Below are 24,177 nucleotides of genomic sequence, written 5' to 3' on the forward strand. Positions count from 1 at the left end.
GTTGCTTGGACTGTCAATTGCGCCTTTCCTGAGGCCCTGGGGTGGGGCAGGGGGAGGGGCCGTTCAGAGACTTCAAAGGGAGCCACTAAGGTATTAATGGAGGGGCCGGCTCCTGAGGGGAATCTGGAGAAAGACTGCTGGGTCAGGATTCAGGACTGCAGACACGTGCCCCTCCCTCTCTCACCATAAGCCAGCATGGCTCTGATGAGAGCCAGTCTACCCCAGTCCTGCCTCCAGAGCCTTCAGCTGCAGGTGGAGGCTGGAATCATCTCACAGCCAGCCTCACCTTGCCCAGGCAGGCCGTGCCAGAGGAGGATGCCCCGAACTCAGAGACAACCTCTGGCCCCTGAGGAGAAGCTCCCTGACCCGGAGCACAGTCCCCACAGTGGCTGTTGGTCAGAGGATGAGCCTTCACAGTGGGCTACAGGAAGGGGGAACCCCAGCCCCAGAGCACAGGTTTGAGGAAAGCAGTGGTTGTCACACTGTGCCATAGGAGTAGCCTTCACCGCATATGACAGGTGGAGAAACTGAGGCCCAGAGAGAGAGCTGGGCCTGGTGCCAGGAACAAGCCAGTAGCCCGTGATCTGGGAGGGGCTGGGGAAGGAATGTTCTCCTGAGGCTGGCGGGAAACCAGCGGGACCCAAGATGAGATGCCCGTGGTCCAGTGAGAGGCATCCCGAATGGACGCCCTTCCCCTGGCCAGAGGGACTGGTGTAAGGTGTTCCAGAGAATGTGTGGATCTACTGGGTGCTGCACCCCAGCCTCTGAGCTCCTCTCAGACAACCCCAAGACAGCTGCTGATTGGCCCCTCAACTGCCCTGCTTCCCGGTCAGACACTGGCCGCTGGAGGTGGGAACCGAGCTGTGCCTCCCACGTGCCAGGATGCCATTCGCAGGCATGACTTTGCTTACTCTGCAAGCACCGGGGTGAAGCGTCCCCAGGTTCGCACTTTGAAGGAGGCAGGCCAGAAACATACCATCGAATTCCTTGGGTGGATGCATGTAGAAACAGAAATGTAGACCCAGGGGCTGGGGAGGTGGCTCAGAAGTTACAGGCACTCGCTTGCAAAGCCTGCTAGCCTTCAATTCCTCAGCCACCCACACAAAGCCAGGTGCTAAAAGTGGCACAAACGTAGGGTGATTGCAGTGGCAAGAGACACTGGTGTGTCCATACATGTGCACACGTGCAAATAAATAATTTTTTTTTTTTTTTGGTTTTTCAAGGTAGGGTCTAACTATAGCCCAGGCTGACCTGGAATTCACTCTGTAGTCTCAGGGTGGCCTTGAACCCATGGTGATCTTCCTCCTCTGCCTCCCAAGTGCTGGGATTAAAGGCGTGCGCCACCATGCCTGGCTAAATAAATATTAAACAAAAATAAATAAATAAATACAGGCCGGGTGTGGTGATGCACGCCTTTAATCCCAGCACTCAGGAGGCCAAGATAGGAAGATCACCATGAGTTCAAGGCCAACCTGAGACAACACAGTGAATTCCATGTCAGCCTGGGCTAGAATGAGACCCTGCCTGAAAAAAGAAAAAAATATGAAGAAGCAAGACATAAGGAAGCATGGCAGGTGAATATGGTGGCTTGGTGATTGTGTGAAACACTTCCTCTAGGAGAGCTTTGGGATTTCACATCAGGAATATGGAGAGGTTTACTCACTTCAGAGGCGACCCCAGCCAGTAACATAGCAGGGGTAGTCCTGAGACTGCACGGAACCTTCCTCTGGGCTAGAATGAGACCTTACCTGAAAGAGAGAGAGAGAGAGAGAGAGGGAAGGAGGGACGGAGGAAAGGAAGGAAGGAGAAAGCAAGCAAGCAAGCATGCCAGCCCTATCAAAGTGGCTGCTTTGGGGGGGGGGTCCCACATTCCTATAATAATCTCTTCTGTAAGCAACTCCCAATAAACTCATTGGTTTACTGAACTGGTAAAGGAAGGAAGGAAGGAAGGGAGGGAAGGAAATGAAACGAATCAGTGGAGCTGTACTGTAGTCAGCTTCCCGTTGCCGGGATGAACACCCAAACCAGGCTCAGTCTACAGAAGGAAGGGGTTGATTTCAAGCTTACAGATGCAGGGAAGTTCCACCAAATGGCGGAAGAAGCTACTTGCAAACATCCAAGCAGAGCAAAACCATCGCCAGCCAGCAAACACCAAAAGCACAAGCGCAAAACCAGCAGCAGACAGCAGGGGCGCAGGAAGAGCCCCTGCCACTCTGCACACATTTTGGCTGGAAATCAGGTCACTTCTAGACACACCTTAGGGCTGGACCCCAGGATCCGCCCCCAAGTGACACCTCGTCCAGCCAAGTGGCTGGAGACCCAAGTTACAAGCTTTATTAAAACACCTGGGGCTAGAGAGGTAGCTTAATGGTTAAGGCGCTTGCCTGCTAAGCCTAAGGACCCAGATTTGATTCTCCAGGACTCACAGAAGCCAGCTGCACAAGGTGATGCATGCATCTGGAGTTCATCTGCAATGGCTGGATGCTCTGGTGTGCCCATTCTCTTTTTCCCTACCTCTCTCTCTCTCAAATAAAATTTATACATATATATATATATATATATGTGTGTGTGTGTGTGTGTGTGTGTGTGTGTGTGTGTGTGTGTGTGTGTATATGTGTGTGTGTGTGTATATATATATATGTATATATATATATATGTATATATATATATATATATGTATATACACACACACACACACACACACACACACATACATACATACTTGGGTCCTGTGGGGAGCATACCACAAGCTTTGGTAATGTGCCTCCCAGAGCCCATGCATTGGACTACCCAGCCCTACTGCATTGTAAGGTACAGAGAAGGGGGCTAAATCTTTCCTGAGAAAAGGGGTCTGGCACAGTTGATGCGTGAATGTGGGCATGATGGCGAAGAGAACTGCAAACATATCAGCTCAGACCGTGTCAAGCTGGCCATCTGAGGCCAACAACCATCCACCTCTGAGTTTTGGGGGGAAAGAACAATAAACCTGCATGTGTACTAGCTACTGTAGCAAGCACTGGTTTCTTGCAGCTCAGCACGCTCCTAGTGAGTCCCAGAGGGAAAGGGGGGTCAAGTGTCCTGAATAAAGTCCCAACAGCCTGGAAGGGAACCCAGCAGCTCCATTTGCCAAAGCAATATGAAGGCATAAGGGTGGGGTGGTCGTAGACGTTGCCTTTCTTGTTGCTGTGATAACATGCTCTGAAAGAAGCTATTTAAGGAAGGAAGGATTTGTTCCAGCTCACGGTTCCAGGTCACAGTCCATCGTGGCGGGGAAGGCGTGGCGTCAGGAGCTGAGGCAGCTGCTCACACAGCATCCACAGTGAGGAAGCAGCGTGTGATGAACGCTGCTGCCCAGCCAGCCCTCTCCTCTTTATCCAGCCCAGGACCCCAGCCGTGGAATGGTGATGCCCCCATTTAGGGTGGGTCTTTCCATCTTAATTAATCCCATCTAAAAAAATCCCACATGAGAGATGGAGAGATTGCTCAGTGGTTAAGGTGCTTGCCTTCAAAGCCTAAAGATCTGGATTTGATTCCCTAGGACCCACGTAAGCCAGATGCACACGTGGCATATGCAACTGGAGTTTGTTTACAATGGCTACAGGCCCTAGTGTGCCCATTCTCTTTCTGTCTCTCTTCTCTCTCTCTCTCTCTCTCTCCTTGCAAATAAATAATATTTTAAGATAGTCAGACATGGTGGCACACACCTTTAATCCCAGCACTTGGGAGGCAAAGGTAGGAGGATCGCCCTGAATTTGAGGTCACCCTGAGACTACATAGTGAATTCCAGGTCAGCATGAGCTAGAGTAAGACCTTACCTCGAAAATACCAAAAAAAAAAAACAAAAAAAAAAACAGGCACCATAGTGCTGAGAAGCGGTGACAGAGGAGTGCTCAGCACTGAAGCAATCCTAGCACACCCTCCAAGGCTTCAGGGCTCACTGAGGAAGAGACGGCAGAAGGAATGTAAGAGCCAAAGGAAGGACTGGAGTTCTTACAATGCAATCATCCAGACACAAAATGGCCTGGATACCCATGTACCAGTGCTTGGTACTACCTACACAGGACCCTCCTAATGAGAGGAAAAGATGACATCAAAATAAAAGAGGGGCTGGAGAAATGGCTTAGCAGTTAAGGCACTTGCCTGCAAAGCCAAAGGACCTAGATTCAACTCCTCAGGAACTGTGTAAGCCAGATACACAAGGTGGCACATGCATCTGGGGTTCCTTTGCAGTGGCTGGAGTCCCTGGCATGCCCATTCTCTCTCTTTCTATATCTATCTCTATCTGCCTCTCTCTTTCAAATAAGCAAATAAATAAAAATTTTTAAATAAAATAAAAATAAGAAACTCAGAGGGGGATGGGATACAAATATTTCCATTACAGAGTTGCAAAGGGAGAGGTGGGAGAGGAAATTATAATGGTTTATTGTCTATAATTATGGACGTTGTCAATAAAATAAAATTTTAAAAAAGAGAAACAAAGAAAGAGAGAGTGAGAATGGGTGTACCAGGGCCTCTAGCCGTTGCAAACAAATTCCAGATGCATATGTCACTTTGTGCATCTGGCTTTACATGGATACTGAGGAATCGAACCTGGGTCATTAGGTTTTGCAGGCAAGTGCCTTAACAGCTGAGCCATTTCTCCAGTCCCCAATTTTGTTTTAATTCCCTTTGCTTTTAAATGGCTTATCCAAATATCTCCTCTTTTGAACTGGATATAAGCCGGTAGTCGAGAAGAAGTGAAAGGTGAACTGATTCACTAGTTACTGTAAGAGTTAAATGCTGAGGAGCTAAACGTATCTCTGTCAGCAGTTGGAAAGATCCCAAAGACAGGACAATTTAGGCTAAAATAAAGTAAAATAGAGCTCAGAGTTAGGGCAACCTGACTGCAGGAATGTTTTAATGTGCATGTTTTAAAATATTTGCTTTGCACAGTCATAGATACCTAGCGAAGATAATAACAGTGATGATAGCCCATGTGTTCACCGTGTGACAGGCACTGACCTAATCCCCATTTTAATGTTGCTTTGAGGAAGCTAGTCTAATAGCTTGTCTGAGGTCACCTAACAGTAAGCGATAAGGCTGAACTTCAAGCTCAGGCTGCCTCCACTTTTACCCAGTGGGCTAAATAAATGCTCTGCTGTTAACTGCTGTTCCAACTAAGGGGAAGAGCTGGACGTCGGGGCACACTCCTGTACCCCTAGCACTTCGAAGCCTGAGGTCGACCTGCACTGCACCCCAAGTTCCAGGTCTGGACGATACAGTGAGACCCCGTGGGGTTCTTGTGACAAAAGCCTTGCTTTTGTTCCACTTCTCCTCATGGAGGGTGTGGCTTCTCAAAATAGACTGCTGGCATGTTGAGGACAGAGACACCAACCACCATCTCTTTGTGTGCACCCCCAACATCATGTCCTGCGCAGTGGCGGCATTCAAGAAAGTTTCGGGGCCGGGCACGGTGGCGCACGCCTTTAATCCCAGCACTCGGGAGGCAGAGCAAACAAGCTGAGTGTGCGCATTAATGCTCAGCTCATCTGTCACTGAGGTGACAGATGTCTAACAAAGCAATGACAAGAGGAAGGATTTCTTTGGCCTATGGTGTGAAAGGGTGCCATCCATCATGCCAAGAAAGGCATGACAGAGCTCATGGCAGTTGGAGCATGCGGCTGAGATGCCTCACACTGCTGCGGACCAGGAAGCAGAGAGAACTCAGGCCAGAAGCTAAGCAGGCCTATAGACTTCAGGCCCCTTTCCTAAAGCCCATGTCCGAAAGGGTCCACAGTGTCTCAACACAGCGCCACTAGCTGAGGAACAATGGTTCAAACAAGAGCCTATGGGAAGCTTTTTACATTCCAGTCATAACGACATGCCAGTAAGGCAGGCACAAATGGAGCGCAGCTGCGCCACCCTGGGACTCTGCTTGGCTTGAGCAGTGAGCACACCCTTCTCCTAAACAATGCACCTAGCAACCTGCTGGGAATCTGTACTGAGCTGCACTAACACCCCTACACCCCACTCCACACAATGAACTCGTTTTCTCCTCTCCTTAGTGACCTTTCTTCATGAGCAGTTCTTATTCAAAAACGTTCTTAGATAGATCTGGGATCCAAGCAACGGAGGGCCATCCAGCCTGGACTGGTTTGGGGTGTGTGCCCACTAGTAAGGCAACATGTGCCTCAATGTGAAATTGTAGAGAGAAATTCCTTTTTACCATCTTATGCCCATGGATAACTGGGCATACATATGATGGGAAGAAACATGTGCAGTAAAAAATGTTAGGCTGGAGAGATGGCTTAGCCTTTAAGGCATTTGCCTATGAAGCCAAAGGGACCCAGGTTCAATTCCCCAGGACCCACGTAAGCCAGATGCACAAGGTGGCGCATGTGTCTGGAGTTTTGTTTACAGTGGCTGAAGGCCCTGGTGTGCCCATTCTATCTCTCTAAAATAAATAATTTTTTTAAATGTTAAAAAAATAAAATAAAATATTTGCTTTGAATCATACAGACTACACAAGCCAGCTCAGTTAATTGCCACGTCCTGCCTTTGTAAACCAGCGGCTTGCTTGCTTCCCCCTCCCCCACTTGGCTATACACAATACAAGATGAAAGTAGAAATCGCAGCTCAAGGTCTGAGATTCTGTTGAGAGCTATCTCAGGCTCTTTGGCCCCCAGGTAAATAAATTCCTCTACTTTCACCCCCGCCCCCTCCAAAAAAAGGACACCTGCCATTTCTGCCTGTTGGAGCCAATGTAGTAACAGTCTGGTGATTGAGTGGAGTCATTGCTGTTATTTTTGCCTTATACCTTGGACTCCTAGTATGCAACCTCCGTCTCTTGTGCTCCTCAGATCCTCAGCATGTCCTTGGAACCAGCTCCCATAGCTCATTCTCATCAGCCTGAGACATGTAGATTTTCCTAGCAGCAGCTCAAGGGGCCATGGAGAAACAGAGAATACACAGAGTATCTTCCCAAAGTATCCAAGTATCCATTTTCCTGGAAGATTGGAAGAGAAGAAAGTCTATTTTTGTTCATTTACGGGTTTTTTGTTAGTTTGGTTTTTTTTTTTGTTTTTTTTTTTTGGTTTTTCAAGGTAGGATCTCACTCTAGCCCAGGCTGACCTGGAATTCACTCTGTAGTCTCAGGGTGGCCTCAAACTCACAGCGATCCTCTTACCTCTGCCTCCCAAGTGCTGGGATTAAAGGTGTGCACCACCCACACCTGGCTCCTGCTAACTTTTTTTAAAAATATATGTTTTTTAAAAATTTTTATTTATTTATTTAAGAGAGCAAGAGGCAGAGAGAGAGAAAGAATGGGCACTCCAGGGCCTCTAGCCACTGCTAACGAACTCCAGACGCATGCACCACATATGCGTCCTGGAGAGTTGAACCAGGATCCTTCGGCTTTGCAGGCAAACGCCTTAACCACTAAGCCACCTCTCCAGCCCCACTTGTTGACTTTTTGAAACAGGATTTCACTATTTATGTCAGCCTAAGATGGCCTCAGATTGTGACCCTCCTGCCTCCTCTTCTTGAGTGCTAGGATTACAGGGCGTGTGCCCCTTGATATGAAAATAAATCAGGCTGGAAAGATAGCTCAACTGGCAAAGTGTGTGCCTGACAAGCATGAAGACCTGAGTCTGATTTTCCTGGGACCCACATAAAAATACTGAGTGTGGTAGTGAATGTCTACAATCCCAGTGCTGGGGAGGTAGAGACAGGAGGATCGATCCCTGAGGCTGGCTGGCCAGCTCATCTAGCCTACTTGGTGAGCCCCAGGTCAGTGAAAGATCCTGCCTCCAGAGAGACGGGCAGCATTCCTGAGAATGATCCTCAACATAGCCCTCTGGCCTCCACATGTACCCATGTGTGTGCAACTGCATACGCATGAGCAAGCATACACACACGCATCTAAATTTTAATAATAAGGGGCCTTACTACTAAGTGTAAATTTAATTATAAATTTAAGATGAATTATATTTAACCAAGCAGTTAAAGGTGCTTCCTTGCAAAGACTGATGGCCTGAGTTCAATTCCCCAGACACCCATGTAAATCCAGATGGACATTCATTTGTAGTGGCAAGAGAGTATGGCATACAAAAAACTAAATAAATTTTTGCCAGGCATGGTGGCGCACACCTTTAATCCCAGCACTTAGGAGGTGTGGGTAGGAGAAATCGCCATGAGTTAGAGGTCACCCTGAAATTACATAGTGAATTCCAGGTCAGTCTAGACTAGAGTGAGACCCTACGTCAAAAAAAAGTAAATAATTGTATAAAGAAGTAAAAATAAATAAAATAGAGTTTAATACTAAATGAGGACAGGGAAGAGGGATCAGCAGTTAAAAGCACTTGTAAAGCCTACCACCTGAATTCAGTTCCCAAGTCTCCCTCCCATGGAAGCCAGAAGCAAAAAGTAGTACAAGCATTTGGTGTAGATTTGTAGTGGCAAGAGGCCCTGGCATACTTACCCACGCACAATTTTTATTATTAAAAAATAATAATTAATAAATAAACCCACCTATATTAGTTTTGGGTTTTGTTTTGTTTTGTTTTGTTTTGGTTTGGTGGGGGGTTTGGAGGGGGTTTGTGTTTTTTTTGTGTGGTTTTTTTTTTTTTTTTTGCTTCTGTGAACAAATACTTGACCAGGAGCAACTAACAGAAGGAAAAGAGTTTGATTTGGCTTACAGTTTCTAGGGGAAGTTTTATGGAAGGAAAGGCATTGTGACTGGAGCACAAATTAGAGCTGGTCACATCATTAGGCAGGAAACAGAGAGTAAACAGAAAATGAGAACAGACTACAACCCCATCCCCAGTGACAAATTCTTCCAGCAAGGCTCCACCTCCTAAAAACTCTACAACCTTCCCAAACAGCGCCAACCAGCTGAGGATCAAGTGTTCACACACATGAGCCTGTGGAGAGCTCTGTACATTCAAACCACACCACCAGCTACATCATGAATGGGCAAAATTCATTCAAGGTTTTTAGCTGAAGGAGACTTCTGGAGTATTTTCCTGGTGTGACTCTAGAGCTTATGAACCAGACCTGTTTTGTAAATAAAGTTTTATTGAAATACAGCCATGATCAGATTGCCACTTGGCAGCTGAGTCAATTACTTTCTTATTAGTGGGACAAAACACCTGACCACAAGCAGCTTATGGGAGGAAGGAGTTTATTTTGTTTTATAGTTTCAAAAGGAAGCTTCATTGTGGCAGGGAAAGTGTGGCACAACAGACAGCCAGGGTGTCACACCTTGTCTCAGCAGCAGGAAGGAAAGTCTGAGTGAGCTAACTCTGAACATCCCGTGGGCCCGCCCCCAGTAACACACCTCCTTCAGCAAGACTCCGTTTCCCAAAGGCTCCACCAGCTAAAGATTAAATAGGAGGCTATATCTCAAACACATGAGGCTATGGAGACATTTTACATTCAAACCAACACAGCAGCACAATGACAGTCTTGACTGGTTGGGACAGAGACCATATGGCCTGCAAGCCTAAGGTACTTGCTGTCTAGCCTTTTCCACAAAAAAAAAGTCAAGAACACCCCAGACTTAGTGGGTTGTTTGTTGGAAAAAATGAAGAATTCCATGCTGTTCTGCTATATGAGGCTTGCATGATATAGTCCCATTGCTGGGACAAAACACCTGACCAAAAGCAGCTAATGGGAAGAAAGGTTCGTTCAGCTTATAGTCTCGAGGGGAAGTTTCATCATGGCGGAGAAGAGCTGGGCATAACATCTTGTGACATAAACTGGAAAGCAGAAGCAAGAGGGAGCCAGTGCTGAACACCCAGTGGGCTGGACTGACAAACCTCAAGGTGCACCCCCAGTGACACACCACCTCCTAGCAAAGCTCTACCTCCTTCCTGAAGGACCCACTAGCTTGAGATTGAGTATGAGGTTTAATCACAAACACGTGAGGCTATGGGGGACATCGCACATTCAAACCACCACACATGACTAAGGAATTAAGAGCCAAGAACGGTGGTACACACCTGGGGTCCCAACACTCAGAAGCTTGAGGCAGAAGGATTGCAAGTGTAAGCCAGCCTAGGCTATAGAGTGAGGCCTTGACTCAAAAAGAGAAAGAGAGCAAAAGACAGATAGAGAGAGAACACTGAAGCTGGGTGTAGAGGTGCAGGCCGAGTGCTGATAATCCCAGCACTCAGGAGATAGAAGCAGAAGGACCAGGAGTTCAGGGCTGGAGAGATGGCTTAGTGGTTAAAATGCTTGCCTGTGAAACCCAAGGACCCAGGTTTGATTCCCCAGAATCCCACATAGGCCAGACGCAGATGGTGGTGAAAGGCCCCCAGAGGGAGACCTTCACTCAAGTCTCGAGATAGCACGCACCCAAAGACACACGGGAGACCAAACTTGCTGCAAAAGCATGAGGCTTTATTCGGAAAGACCAGAGCTCTGGGGCCGACACATATCTCATGCAGGAGACAGAGGAGTCGACCCTGAGCCCTATTGAGTGTTTCTTTTTATAGGGTTTTTAGCAAGGAAGGGGAGGGGGGGTTCACAAGGGTATTTGCAAAGCTTGTACAGTTATGTGTACATATCTTATTTGTGCACAACCAGAGTTTAAGTCCTTGATCAGGCTGTCTTGGGAAACTTTTATTATTTTGGTTTTTCTCAAAACTGCATTTTTGCCAGGCGTGGTGGCACACGCCTTTAATCCCAGCACTCGGGAGGCAGAGGTAGGAGGATCGCCATGAGTTCAAGGCCACCCTGAGACTACAGAGTTAATTCCAGGTCAGCCTGGACCAGAGTGAGACCCTACCTCGAAAAACCAAAAAACAAAAAACAAAAAACAAAAAAAAAAAACCTGCATTTTTGTTTTTCCTCTTCCCGGGACATAAAGTTTAGGTTGGCCCAACCAACCCATATCTTGGGCCACCCGCACCCTATCTTTTAGCCTATTTTTGATTTACCCCTTTCTGAATATACAGTTCAGGCTGTCCCCTAGCTGTAGCAACCAGCTGTTTCTTCACTAAGTTTACTTTAAAATTTTCCATCCTGCCTTTCAGTGGCACATGCACCTGGAGTTCCTTTGCGGTAGCCAGAGGCCCTGGTATGCCCAGTCTCTTGGAAGGAAGGGAGGGAGGAAAAAAGGAAGGAAAGAAAGATTAATCCCAGCACTCAGGAGGCAGAGGTAGAACAATCACCATGAGTTTGAGGCCACCCTAAGACTACATAGTGAATTCCAGGTCCAACTGAGCTAGAGTGAGACTTTACCTTGGAAAAAAAAGAATAGAAGGAAAGATGAATGGATGGACGAATGAGGAGTTCAAGACCAGCCTCAGCTACATAGCAAGTTTGAGGCCAGCTTGGGATATGAGCTCCTGTATGATGATGGTACATTCAGTATGCTTACACATTTCCTATTCTGAGGGTCGTAAGGAAATTGCTGTTTAATTCTGTGTTTGTTAGGTTGGTTTTGGTTTCTTCTTGTTGTTTGGAGACAGGGTCTCATATAGCTAAGGCTGGTCTGTATCTACCTCCCAAGTGCTGGGATCACAAGTGAACACCATCATGTCCAGTTTATCATGTTGTCTAATTCTTTTTATTTTTATTTATTAATTTGAGAGAGAGACAGAGAAAAAATGGGTGTGCCAGGGCCTCCAGCCACTATAAAGAACTCCAGATACCTTATATGTCTTCCTTACATGGGTCCCAGGGAATCAAACCTGGGTCCTTTGGCATTGCAGGCAGGTGCCTTAACCCCTAAGCCATCTCTCCAACCCATGCTGTCTAATTCTAACCAGTTTGAATTCAGCAGCATTAACTTTGGGGCTGTTTGACTGTGAACAGCAAAATGACACATTCTCCACAGCTAGGCCAAGATCCTACCCTGAAGTCTTGCTAGTTTGCAGTTGCTGATTCCCAGGGTGGGGGTAGGAAATTCTCAATTTCCAATCAGCTGTCATGCCTGGCCACACTCTGTAGCAGAGATCTCAACCAGCGTCCCCACATCCAGCTCTCAGCCCAGGCCCTAAGCCAGGGAGCCACCTGGCTTCTCATTTGGAATGAGTCATACACCCGTGAGAATATCACATCTGTAGCCCTGCCCCACCGCAAGCTCAAGGTTGCAGCCTAGTTTAGATTTGATGGGCAGCCATATTGTCAAACTTTCCAGCAGTAAGGAACCCGCACCCCAGAGAGGGAAGTGGGCCGTGGTGGGCAAGTCAACTTCTTGAAACCTCAGCTTCCTCATCTGAAATAAAGGACTTGCATGCAGAGTTTTCTGAGGCTAGGATAAGAAATATGATCATGGGCTGGAGACATGGCTTAGCGGTTAAGCGCTTGCCTGTGAAGCCTAAGGACCCCGGTTCAAGGCTCGGTTCCCCAGGTCCCACGTTAGCCAGATGCACAAGGGGGCGCACGCGTCTGGAGTTCGTTTGCAGTGGCTGGAAGGCCTGGCTTGCCCATTCTCTCTCTCTCCCTCGATCTGTCGTTCTCTCTGTGTCTGTCACTCTCAAATAAATAAATAAAAAATGAGCAAAAAATATATTAAAAAAAAAGAAATATGATCATGCCTACAGTCCAAGAACTTGGGAGGCTGAGGAAGGAGTATTGCCATGAGTTTGAGGCCAGCCTGGGGCTACAGAGTGAGTTCTAGATCAGCTTAAGCTAGAGTGAAACCCTGCTTCAAAAAAACAAAACTGAGCTGGAAACATGGCTTAGCAGTTAAGGCACTTGCCTGCTAAGCCTAAGGACCTAGGTTCAATTCCCCAGATCCCACATATATACAAGATATACAAGATGGTGCATGTGTCTGGAGTTCATTTGCAGTGGCAGAGGCACCCATACTTTCTCTCTCTAATAAATAAATAAATAAAACTAAAATATTTTTTTTAGAAACAGAAAATATGAAAGCATCTGAGTGCCACCTTCCTTGCCTGTTTGCTCCACTTTCTTTTTAAGAAATTCTTCCTTTAATCCCATTTGGAGGAAAAAAAAATGTTATTTTCTTGGGAGCAGAAAATGGTCCTGTGATCTCAGCACCAGGAAGCTGAGGCAGAAGGGTTGCTGTGAATTTCAAGCCAGCCTGGGCTACACAGTACGTTTCAGGTCAGCATGGGCTATGGTGTGAGGCCCTGCCTCCATAAGAGAAATAGAACAGAAGGATAAAATGCACCTGACCATCCTAAGGAAGCTCCTCTCTGCCAACTTTCTCCTTTGCCCCGCACTGGGTTTTCAGGTCCAATCGCGTGGGCCCACCCTGCCCTTCCCCAAAGTAAGATCCGGCACTTTGAGCCCCAGGATGCTGTGAAGCAAAGCGGAAGCACATCTCTCTCCACGTTCCATGAAGAGGCAGCTGGAGCCTAGAGACTCGCATGATTCCATCGAGGTCACACAACCAGCCACAGCGCGGCCTAGAGCAGGGCTCCTCCATCTTCACGCCACTGGCATTGTCACCAAGTGGGACAATCCCTGCTCGTCATGTAGAATGTTTGGTGTCTCTCTGCTCTTCGCCCTCTCCAGCCATGACCACCAAAAGTGTCTGTAGGCCTGCATCAAGTGTGCCCTGGTACCTAAACGGACCCTACTGAGAGCTGTACTGTTTGTTCAACATTTGGCCTAATCCTTGCTTCCAAAAAAGCTACCCCAAGAACCAACAAGCAGTATTTTTCCTTCTCTTCACATACAATGTCATCATTTAGAAGTAGACAGAATTAACACTTCTTTTTATGAGGGAGGGTGGATTAAGACAGGTCTCATGTAACCTAGACTGACCTCAGACTGTTTTTACAGCTAATGATGGCCTTGAACTCCTCATTCTCCTGCCTCTACTTTCCCAATGCTGGGATGACAGGCCCAATAGAATCTACATGTCAATATCTGTATATACCATCTTCAGTGTATTTCCCACGTGGCAGGTAGGAGGAAATGGAAAATAAATTGGATCTCAGCCCTTTATTCCAAAGGGCTTTGAGAAAATCTCCATCTTGCGGGTTCTGTCGATATCTCCCACTGATAAGCCTGCTCATAAAACCTGAGCTCAGCTGGGTCCGGGACTAAAGACGTCCACAGACAAACCATGATCAGGACCCTGCTGCTGTCAGCGCTGGTGGCTGGAGGTAAGCCCTGTCGCCCAGAGGCATGGCTTTTCCATCATGCTCTGATGGGGCTGGGAATGGGACTTTCCTTCCTCCCTTTCTCCCTGCTGACCCCTCTCCCCACTACATTCAGTCCCCTAGATTTAAGAAAGCTGGAATAAGCCGGGCATGGTGGCGCCCGCCTTTAATGCCAGCACTCGGGAGGCAGAGGTAGGAGGATCACCTTGAGTTCGAGGCCACCCTGAGACTCCATAGTGAATTCCAGGTCAGCCTGGACTAGAGTGAGACCTTACCTTGAATAAATAAAGTTAAGGGGCAGGGGAGATGACTCAGTGGATAAAAGTTGCTATACACCTGAGCACCTGAGTTCAGATCCCCAGATCCCACATAAAATCCAGAAGGTGGGAGCTGGAGAGATGGCTTAGCAGTTAAGGCGTTCGCCTGCAAAGCCAAAGGGCCCAGCTTCAATTCCCCAGAACCCACGTAAGCCAGATGCACAAGGTGGTGCATGTGTCTGGAGTTTGTTTACAGTGGCTGAAGGCCATGGCATGCCCACTCTCTTTCTATCTCTATCCACCTCTTTCTCTCTCTCTCAAATAAATAAAATAATCCAGAAAGTGGGGGGAGGGGGGCTTCTGTGATCCCAGTGCACCTAAACTGAGAAGGGAGGCAGAGACGGGAGGGTTTTCCAGGAACTAGACACCCTGTCTTAAAAGTGAGGTAGAAAGCAAGGACCTATCCAAAAGTTATCCTCTGTCCTCCACAAGTATGCTGTGATGACCCCCCACACACACACACACCAATAAATAAAAGTGCAGGACTAGAGAGATGGCTTAGCTGTCCTAAAGACCAGGTTTGATTGCCCATAAGCCAGATGCACATGGTGACGCATGCATCTGGAGTTAATTTGCAGAGGCCCTGGTGTGCCAATTCTCTCTCTCTCTCTCCTTTAATAAATAAATAAAAATATTTTTTTTAAAAGTGCAAAGGGGCTGTCTCTAATAAATAAATTTAAAAAAATAAAATCCTCTTAAAAATAGTGCAAAGCCACTGATTGAGAAAGACACCCAAACACCTGACACTGACTTCTGGCCTCTACATGAATACAAACACATGTGCTATGCAGAAAAACAAAAAATAAAAAAGTGGAGCAGCCAGACATGGTGGCAAATGCCTGGTCATCTCAGCATTCTAGAGGCTGAGGCATGAGGATAACAAGGTCAAGGCCATCCTGAGTTACCCAGTGAGTTTGAAGACAGCCTGGAAGTGAAGCAAAGGGTTAAGACTTTACAACCTCTTGGGATCCGTCACAGCAAGGATTTCTTGTTCAGGGTTGGGTGAGCAGCTTGTGTCATTGCTGTTTCTCTTTTCCTAGCCCTCAGCTGCGGGCTCCCCACTTACCAGCCACACGTGGGCCGAGTGGTTGGGGGTGAAGATGCCACACCCAACAGCTGGCCCTGGCAGGTGAGTCAACCCCAATGTTAGGTCAGTTGTGCTGACAGAGATGAGGGCTAATGGAAACTCAGAAAGCAACTTGACCAAAAATAACCACTGGATGTTTGGGGCTTGAGGAGAGGTACTTTTTCCAGCTTCGCCCAGGAGCTGCCCTTATCACTATGCAGACACACAACTCACAGCTCTGCCAACCAACAAGATGCTTGTTTACAAATGTAGTTATCAGGCTGGAGAGATGGCTCAGCAGTTAAAGGCACTTCCTTGCAAAACCTGAGGCCCGGGTTTGATTCCCCACTGCCCACATAAAGCCATAAGCACAGAGTGACACATGCATCTGGAGTTCATTTGCAGGACCCATTCTCTCTCTCCCCCCACCAACTTCCAAATAAATAATAGATAAAAATTAAAAGTGTAGACGGGTATGGTGACACATACCTTAATCCCAGCATTTGGGAGGCAGAGGTAGGAAGATCATCGTGAGTCAGAGGCCACCCTGAGACTCCATAGTGAATTCCAGGTTAACCTTGACTAGAGTGAAACCCTACCTTGAAAAACCAAACAAAAGTTAAAAGTGTAGTCATTGGACTGGAGAGATAGCTTATATGTCAAAGCACTTGCCTGTGAAGCCTAAGGACCCAAAACCCACATAAGCCAGATGCGCATGGTGGCACATGCATCTGGAGTTTGTTTGTAGTGGCTAGAGGTCCTGGCATGCCCATTCTCACTCCCTATCTCTACCCCTCCCTCTTTATCTCTCTCAAGTAAATAAATAAAAAATTAAAAACAAAAATTAAAGTGGCTTAGCAGTTAAGGCACTTGCCTGTAAAACCTAAAGACTTACATTCAACTCCACAGATCCCACATAAGCCAGACATACAATGACACAAGCACACAATGTAGCACATGCACACAAGGGGGCGCACACGTCTGGAGTTCAACTGCGGTGGCTAGAGGCCCTATTGTGCCAATTCTCTATCTCTCTCATTAAAAAAAAACAACCATGTAGTTATCCTCTGAGCTATTCATCACTCGTATGCTAATTCCTTTGCTTTAAGGAACCACTCAGTGATGCTTATGCAAATTAACCTTTAACTACAGGCAAATCAATGGTATTGGTAATCACGGTGATATCAAGACTCAAATACTTTGTGGGGCACAAATTTACTAGAATCTTCAAAGGAAATTACGAACTTTACAACCAACATCAGAAAATTTCTCTTATTGAAGATAACTGAGAGTAACTGGCTATAGAAAAAAAAGTCTTGTAGGCTACCTAACAAGATCTTCTCTCAAAAACTGTACATATTCTGAATACACCATAACCCCCAGCATAAACTTTTATCTTGATGGCTAAGTACAGGACCTGTGGCAAATGCCCACCTCACCCTGTGCCAGCCATGCGAGATCACGGCTCTTTCCACCAGCTCACCTCTGCTTCCTCCTCAGGTCTCCCTGCAGTACAGCTACTTAGGAAAGTGGTATCACACCTGTGGAGGCTCCCTGGTGGCCAACAACTGGGTCTTAACAGCCGCACACTGCATCAGGTAACTACTTGTCTTTCTTTGGTCACCTAGCTATTTGCCCAACAGCCAGTACTCAGCTCTAAGTGTGGATTCCCAAAAGGCTGAACTGTACTGTGTAAAGGAGCCTTGGAAGCAGCCCAGTATTGACATGGAAACTGGTCTATCTATGACTCAGGGTCATTCAGCTTTGGGTCCAAATAAGGTAGGAGCTGCATAGCCTGTGCCAGGCCCTGAGGGAGGGTACACAGGAGGAAAAATCCCTCTGGATCTGGAATCAAGTCTCCTTAGCAATTCCAATGAGCTTTAACATTATCGCTTGCAAAAAGGATGAGGGCAGATAACAGAATTTGTGAGGATTACACAAGATGGTATGCTAAAGGGCCTGTCACTTAATAAATGCTCAAAGTCAGTGGTGAGAGAGCTGGGGAAATGGCTTAGTTGTTGCTATGCAAACCTGATGACAAGAGCTCAGATCCCCAGAACTCACATAAAAGCCAACACAGTGGTACAGATGTCTGTAATCCCAGCACACCTATAGCAAAATAAGTAAGTGGCAGAGCAGGAGAATCATGGGAGTTCAAGGGCCAGCCAGCCTGGTTTACACAGCCCCAAACAATGAGATACCCTGTATGAAACAAGGCAGAAGGCGAGGACTGACATTCTAAAGTTGTACTCTGACCTCTGTATGTACACCTGATACACACGAGAGCACGCACAAATGTATACACACACACACACACACACACACACACACACACACACAAGTTAATGATGACAGCTGCATGTGGTGGTGAATGCCTTTAGTCCCAGTACTCGGGAGGCTTGAGGTAGAATGATCACTATGAGTTCAAAAGAGTTTCAGGTCAGCCTGAGATAGAGTGAGACCCTGCCTGGAAAAAAACATCAACAAAAAGTTAATGACAGTTATACCCATCATACAAGCTCTCCAGGGAGAGAAAGGCTCTGCAGTGTGGTTCACTTGCTCTTGTCCTTCTTTGTGTCCTCCGCTGGAATTCACTGGTGCTTCACTTGGGGCTATGGGATTCCTTGCTGGGTGTGGTCCCCCACCCCCCCACCTCATGATACACTATCTGAGACTGTGAGGAAAATAGTACAGCCCCAGGAGTCAGATGTCCTATCTCAAAGCCTGAATTCTCACTGGACTCTTGAACTCACTTGGGGTTTCAGTCTCCCCATCTGAAAAAGAAAAATGTGGAGGAAGCTCCTTGGGGCTGGGGATGTAGGTCAGTTAATAGAATCAATGCTTGCCTAACATACACAAAGCTCTGGGTTTGATTCCCAGCACTGAATAAAATCGGGCATGGTAGTGCATGCCTGTAATATGAATACTGGGGAAATTAAGGAGGGAGGATCACAAGTTCAAGGTCAAGCTGAGGAGACAGTCAGTAGTTAAAGGCACTGGCTTGTAAAGCCTGTGGCCAAGTACAATTCCCCAGTACCCATGTAAAGCCAAATGCACAAAGTGGTGCATGTGTCTGGAGTTTGTCAGCAGAGGCAAGAGGACTTGGTGTGCCCATTCTCTTCCTCCCCACCCCCATCTCTGTCTCTCAAGTAAATAAATAAAAATTTAAAATAAAAGAGTTCAAGGTTGGGACTGGAGAGATTGCTTAGTGGTTAAGGTCCTTGCCTGCAAAGCCTAAGGACCCAGGTTCAGTTCCTCAGATCCCATGTAAGTCAGATACACGTGTGTATGGAGTTCAATTGCAGTGGCTAGAGGCCCTGGTGCACCTATTCTCTCTCAGTGTCTCCCTCTCTCTAATAAATAAAAATAAATATATTTTTTAAGTTCAAGGTCATCTTTGATTACATACTGACTTCCAGGCTACCAAGACCCTGTTGAAAGTAAGAGAGAGAGAGATAGAGGGAAAGAAAGAAGGGAGGGAGGGAGGGAGGAAAGGAAGGAAGGGAGAAAGAAAGAAGAAGAAACTGCCCTGGAGGGCATATGACTTCTATTTTCCTCATTCTCTCCATAATATTTCATGTATAATGTTTATTATACATTATTGCTTATAATTAGCCTGAGATGATAATAACTTATTACACAGTTCTAATTATAATGTTATATTTTTATGTTATAGCTAGTCAGTCATTCCTGAGGAACACAAATCCCCAAGCCCCATTAGTGATTAACACGACAGTCACTCTCTCAGACCATCTGGCATTCTGCATTGGGATGTGCTTGTCCAGGGTGGGATGGGGTCAGGAGCAGAAAGAAGAGATTGTTGACCTCTCACCTGGTCCCTTCCAGCAACTCCAAGACATACCGCGTGATGCTGGGCCGCCATAGTCTCTCCAATGATGAGTTTGGCTCTAAGGCCATCAAGGTCTCCAAGCTCGTGGTGCATGAGAAGTGGAACTCCAATATGCTGTCCAATGGGTTAGTCTTGTCCTATCCCAGTGTGCTCTGGGGTGGGGTTGGCAGGCACAGAGAGGGGTCAACCAACCCCACCCTGCCCCTCCTCTGCCCCTTCTGAAAGGAAGGAAGGAACTCTGACCTCCTAGACGTGGAACCAGACCCAAAGCTGCCTGGGTGGGGTGTGGTTAGAGGAAGGAAAAGCAAAACCAGTGGGAAGTCCTGCTACCCTGCCTAAGAGGAACAACCTGGGGTAACTAATATACAGAGAAAATGACAAGGTTAGGAAAAGGAGAGAAACTGTCAACCATCTTGGTGCTCCTCCTCTATCCTGATCCAGGTATGACATTGCCCTGGTCAAACTGGCCAACCCAGTTTCCCTGTCCAGCAAGATCCAGCTGGCCTGCCTCCCACCTGCTGGCACCATTCTACCCAACAACTACCCTTGCTATGTCACAGGCTGGGGCCGTCTGCAGAGTGAGTTCTAACCTAACGCCCCAAGACTTGGTGGGGAAGGGAGGTGGTGTTGCCCATCAGGCTAGTGCCTCTCACAACACACATCACCAAGGTGTTTGGTGGCCTTGCAGGACCGATATCTGCCTAGGTTCAAACCGAAGCTCTCCCTCTATTAGCTGGGTGATCTGAGCACATGACTGAGCCCAGTGCAAGTTTTCCTCCTCTGTCAAATGGGAAAGAAAACAGCACCTTCACCAGGCGTGGTGGTGCACACCCTTAATCCCAGCACTCAGGAGGCAGAGGTAGGAGGATCACTGTGAGTTGGAGGCCACTCTGAGACTTCATAGTGAATTCCAGGTCAGCCTAAGCCAGAGTGAGACCCTACCTCAGGAAACCAAAATAAATACATAAGTAAAATTATACACACACACACACACACACACACACACACACACACACACACACACACTGAGTATCTCCCCAGCCATCTTTTTCTTTTTTCAATTTAAAATTTAAAATGGGCTGGAGAGATGGCTTAGCAGTTAAGGTGCTTGCCTGCAAAGCCAAAGGACCCAGGTTCGATTCCCCAGTGACCACATAATACTAGATGCATAAGGTGACACATGCTCCTAGAGTTCATTTACAATGGCTGGAGGCCCTATCATGCCCATTCTGTCTGTCTCTCTTCTATCTTTCTCTGCTTACAAATAAATAAATAAATATTTTTTAAAGTGCCTTACTTCAAAAAAAAATTTTAACTTAAAATTTTTATTTAGCTGGGTGTGGTAGAGCACAGAAAACAACGACAACAAAAAAAATTATTTGCAGGTGTGTGTGATGTGTGTGTGTATACACCAGGGTGTCTTGCTGACCATCTGGCTTTATATGGGTAATGGGGAATTGAACTCCAGGCTAGCAGCCTTTGAAAGCAAGCATCTTTACTCACTGAACCACCTCCCCAGCCCCTACATCATCCTTTTCTACACAGAAGGAGGTGGCAGCCACCACCAACTGCTCATCTGCACCCCGAGCCCCTTTGAGGAGTCAGGTGCTGAGCCCCTGAACCAATCACTAGAAGCCAGAACACGAATCGCCAACTGGGGGGAGAAAGTGCAGACAAATACGATAGCTCCCACCACAGCCCTTTAGGTAGCAGAAAGTGCACAGGCCCTCAAGAAAGGGGCTGGACAGAAAACCCAGCGGGTGTCACTCCTTCCTTTTTACTCAGGAGTCCCTTGTCCTCTGATGCCTTGTCTCTGATCTCATGCAGCCAATGGGGCCAGTCCTGACATCCTGCAGCAGGGCCGGCTGCTGGTGGTGGACTTCGCCACGTGCTCCAGCCCTACCTGGTGGGGCAGCTCTGTGAAGACCAACATGGTCTGCGCCGGAGGCGATGGAGTGATCTCCAGCTGTAATGTGAGTACACAGAATCGGGTGTCCCCATCCTACAACAGGGTACGACTGGGGTGGGGGAAAGCCCCCAGGGGATCCTAGCACCCATCCCTTCTCACGTCTTAGCAGAAGCCTTGGAAAGAGCTCCTAACACTACAGATCCTGACCTTTGTCCTTACAGTCCCCAGAAAGGACATTCTAAGCTTCTCCTTCTAGTAACAACACTGCCTCAGTGCTGGGAAGTCCTTCTTAAGGTCTCTTAAGGTCCCGTTTTATAAAAGGACGTCTACCTTATGTGTTGGCATCATCCTATTAATGGCCCAAGAGAAAGACCTCTCAGCGTAGCTGCTGTAAAAAGCCTCCTCGGAGGGGTGGGAAATGGCTCAGTGGCAAAATGCTTGCCACCAAAGCATGAGAACCTGAGTTCAGATCCTCAACACCTATATTAAAAAGTCGCATGCGGTAACGCATGCCTGCAATCAAGGTGTTGAAGAGGTAGAGATAGGAAAATGCCCAGGGCCTCCTGGCTAGCCAGTCTACAATGAATTGGCAACAGTAGGTTCAGTGAGAGACCCTGTCTCAAAAAATAAGATGGAAGCCAGGCATGGCAGTGCACACCTTTAATCCCAGCACTTGGGAGGCAGAGGTAGGAGGATCACCATGAGTTCGAGGCCACCCTGAGACTACATAGTGAATTCCAGGTCAGCTGGGGCTGGATCGAGACCCTACCTCCCAAAAATAAAAATTTTAAAAAGGGGCTGGAGAGATGGCTTAGCGGTTAAGCGCTCGCCTGTGAAGCCTAAGGACCCTGGTTCAAGGCTCGGTTCCCCAGATCCCACGTTAGCCAGATGCACAAGGGGGCGCACGTGTCTGGAGTTCGTTTGCAGTGGCTGGAAGCCCTGGCGCGCCCATTCTCTCTCTCTCCCTCTATCTGTCTTTCTCTCTGTGTCTGTCACTCTCAAATAAATAAATAAAAAATGAACAAAAAAAAATTTTTTTAAAGGTGGAAAGTGACTTAAGGTAGACACCCAATGTCAACTTCTATTCTCCAAAGACATGAGAATCTACAGAAAGAGAGAGGGAGAGAGAGAGAGAGGTGAGTGAGGGGGAAACCTTCCTGAAGACTAAGAACCTTAGACCCAAAAGATGCTGCAGTAGAGAAGGGACAGAGGGAGGAAAGGACTTTCCATCCCCTTCTGATCAACTGTGCCCGACCCTTTCCCACATAGACCCCCAGGAAAGCCCCTCATCATGGGGAAGGAGCAGCAGTGGTAAAGAGCTCGACGGCCTAATACCAGGGTACCAACTCTGACCCTTCCCTACTGCCCGTCCTTGGGCAAGTCACAACCTCCAAGCATCCCAGTTTTCCCCTCCAGTGAGCCAGGGACAATCATGCTGCTCTCACAGGCCTTCGTGAGGATGAAATGGGATATATAAAGTGTGCAGTGGGGCTGGAGAAATGGCTTAGCAGTCAAGTCATTTGCCTGCAAAGCCAAAGGACCCAGCTTCAATTCCCCAGGACCCATGTTAGCCAGATGCACAAGGGGGTGCATGCATCTGGAGTTTGTTTGCAGTGGCTAGAGGCTCTGGCACACCCACTCCCCCCCCCATCTTTCTCTGTTAAATAAAAATAAAATATTTTCAAGTGTGTAGTGTAGCATGGGACACACAGAAGAAACGTTAGCAGCCATGGTGGTTCACGTCTGTAATCCCAGCCCTGAGAAGGCTGAAGTAGAAGGATTACTGAGAGTTTGAGGTTAGCCTGAGCTACATCCCAAGACCGTATCTCAAGACAAATTTAAATAGCCAAGCATGGTGGTACATGCTTATAATTCTAGTACTTAGGAGGCTAAGGCAGGATACTGCCACAAGTTCAAGGCCAGCCAGAGCTACATAGTGAAACGATCTCACAACTGGTTTAGAGATGGCTTAGTGGTTAAGGTGTTTGCCTGCGAAACCTAAGGACCCAGGTTTGATTCCCCAGGACTCAGGCAAGCCAGATGTACATGGTGGCACATATATCTGGAGTTCATTTGCAGTAGCTAGAGGCCTTGGGGTGCTAATTCTCTCTACTTGCCCCACTTCTAATAAATAAATAAATATATATATATATTTATATATTTAAAAATTTTGTTTATTTGAGCCAGGCGTGGTGCACGCCTTTAATCCCAGCACTTGGGAGGCAGTGGTAGGAGGATCACCGTGAGTTCAAGGCCACCCTGAGACTACATATGAATTCCAGGTCAGCCTGAGCTAGAGTGAGACCCTACCTAGAAAAAAAAAAAAATTATTTGAGAGAAAGAGAGAATGGGCACATCAGGGCTTTCAGCCACTGCAAACAAACTCCAGACACATGCACCACCTTGTACATCTGACTTATGTGGGTCCTGGGGAATCAAACCTGGGTCTTTTGGCTTTGCAGGCAAGCACCTTAACTGCTAAGCCATCCCTCCAGCCCACTTTTTTAAAAAAAAAGAAAAAGAAAAATGGGATGGAGCCAGGATGGTGACTCACCCTGTAGTTCCACCACTTGGGAGGCTGGAGCCGGACTGCTGTGAGCTGCCGGGGCCACCGAGTGAGGCAAGGTCTCGAAAAGCAGAAACGGTAGCTCCAGGAGGCCCACTGGTGCCACCTGTGACTACACGTCTGCCTTCAAAGGACACAGTGGCCCTGTAGAACACTATCAGTACACACAACCAGTGTCCCAGTGGGCAGAGCCTCGGCCTCCCTTCACCCCCAACTCTGGCTTCCCCAGGGGGACTCTGGCGGACCACTGAATTGCCAGGCATCCAACGGCCAGTGGCAGGTGCACGGCATAGTGAGCTTCGGCTCCACCCTGGGCTGCAACTACCCCCGCAAGCCATCCGTCTTCACCCGCGTCTCCAACTACATCAGCTGGATCAACTCGGTAAGAGCCAGCTGGCCCTGA

At 47.5% G+C, this 24,177-nt stretch overlaps 1 protein-coding gene across 1 annotated transcript; it reads left to right on the top strand.

The window, feature by feature from the left end:
* The first annotated feature begins 14,029 nt into the window (after positions 1 to 14,029).
* Positions 14,030 to 24,177, top strand: LOC101615533 (chymotrypsin-like elastase family member 2A). The gene is made up of 7 exons (XM_004657364.2): positions 14,030 to 14,069; positions 15,424 to 15,512; positions 16,950 to 17,047; positions 19,296 to 19,424; positions 19,741 to 19,877; positions 21,127 to 21,272; positions 24,004 to 24,177. Exons 1-7 carry the CDS (start codon positions 14,030 to 14,032, stop codon positions 24,175 to 24,177), a joined length of 813 nt encoding a protein of 270 aa, XP_004657421.1.

This window comes from Jaculus jaculus, chromosome 5 (genome assembly GCF_020740685.1).
Source record: "Jaculus jaculus isolate mJacJac1 chromosome 5, mJacJac1.mat.Y.cur, whole genome shotgun sequence".
Lineage (NCBI taxonomy): Eukaryota > Metazoa > Chordata > Mammalia > Rodentia > Dipodidae > Jaculus > Jaculus jaculus.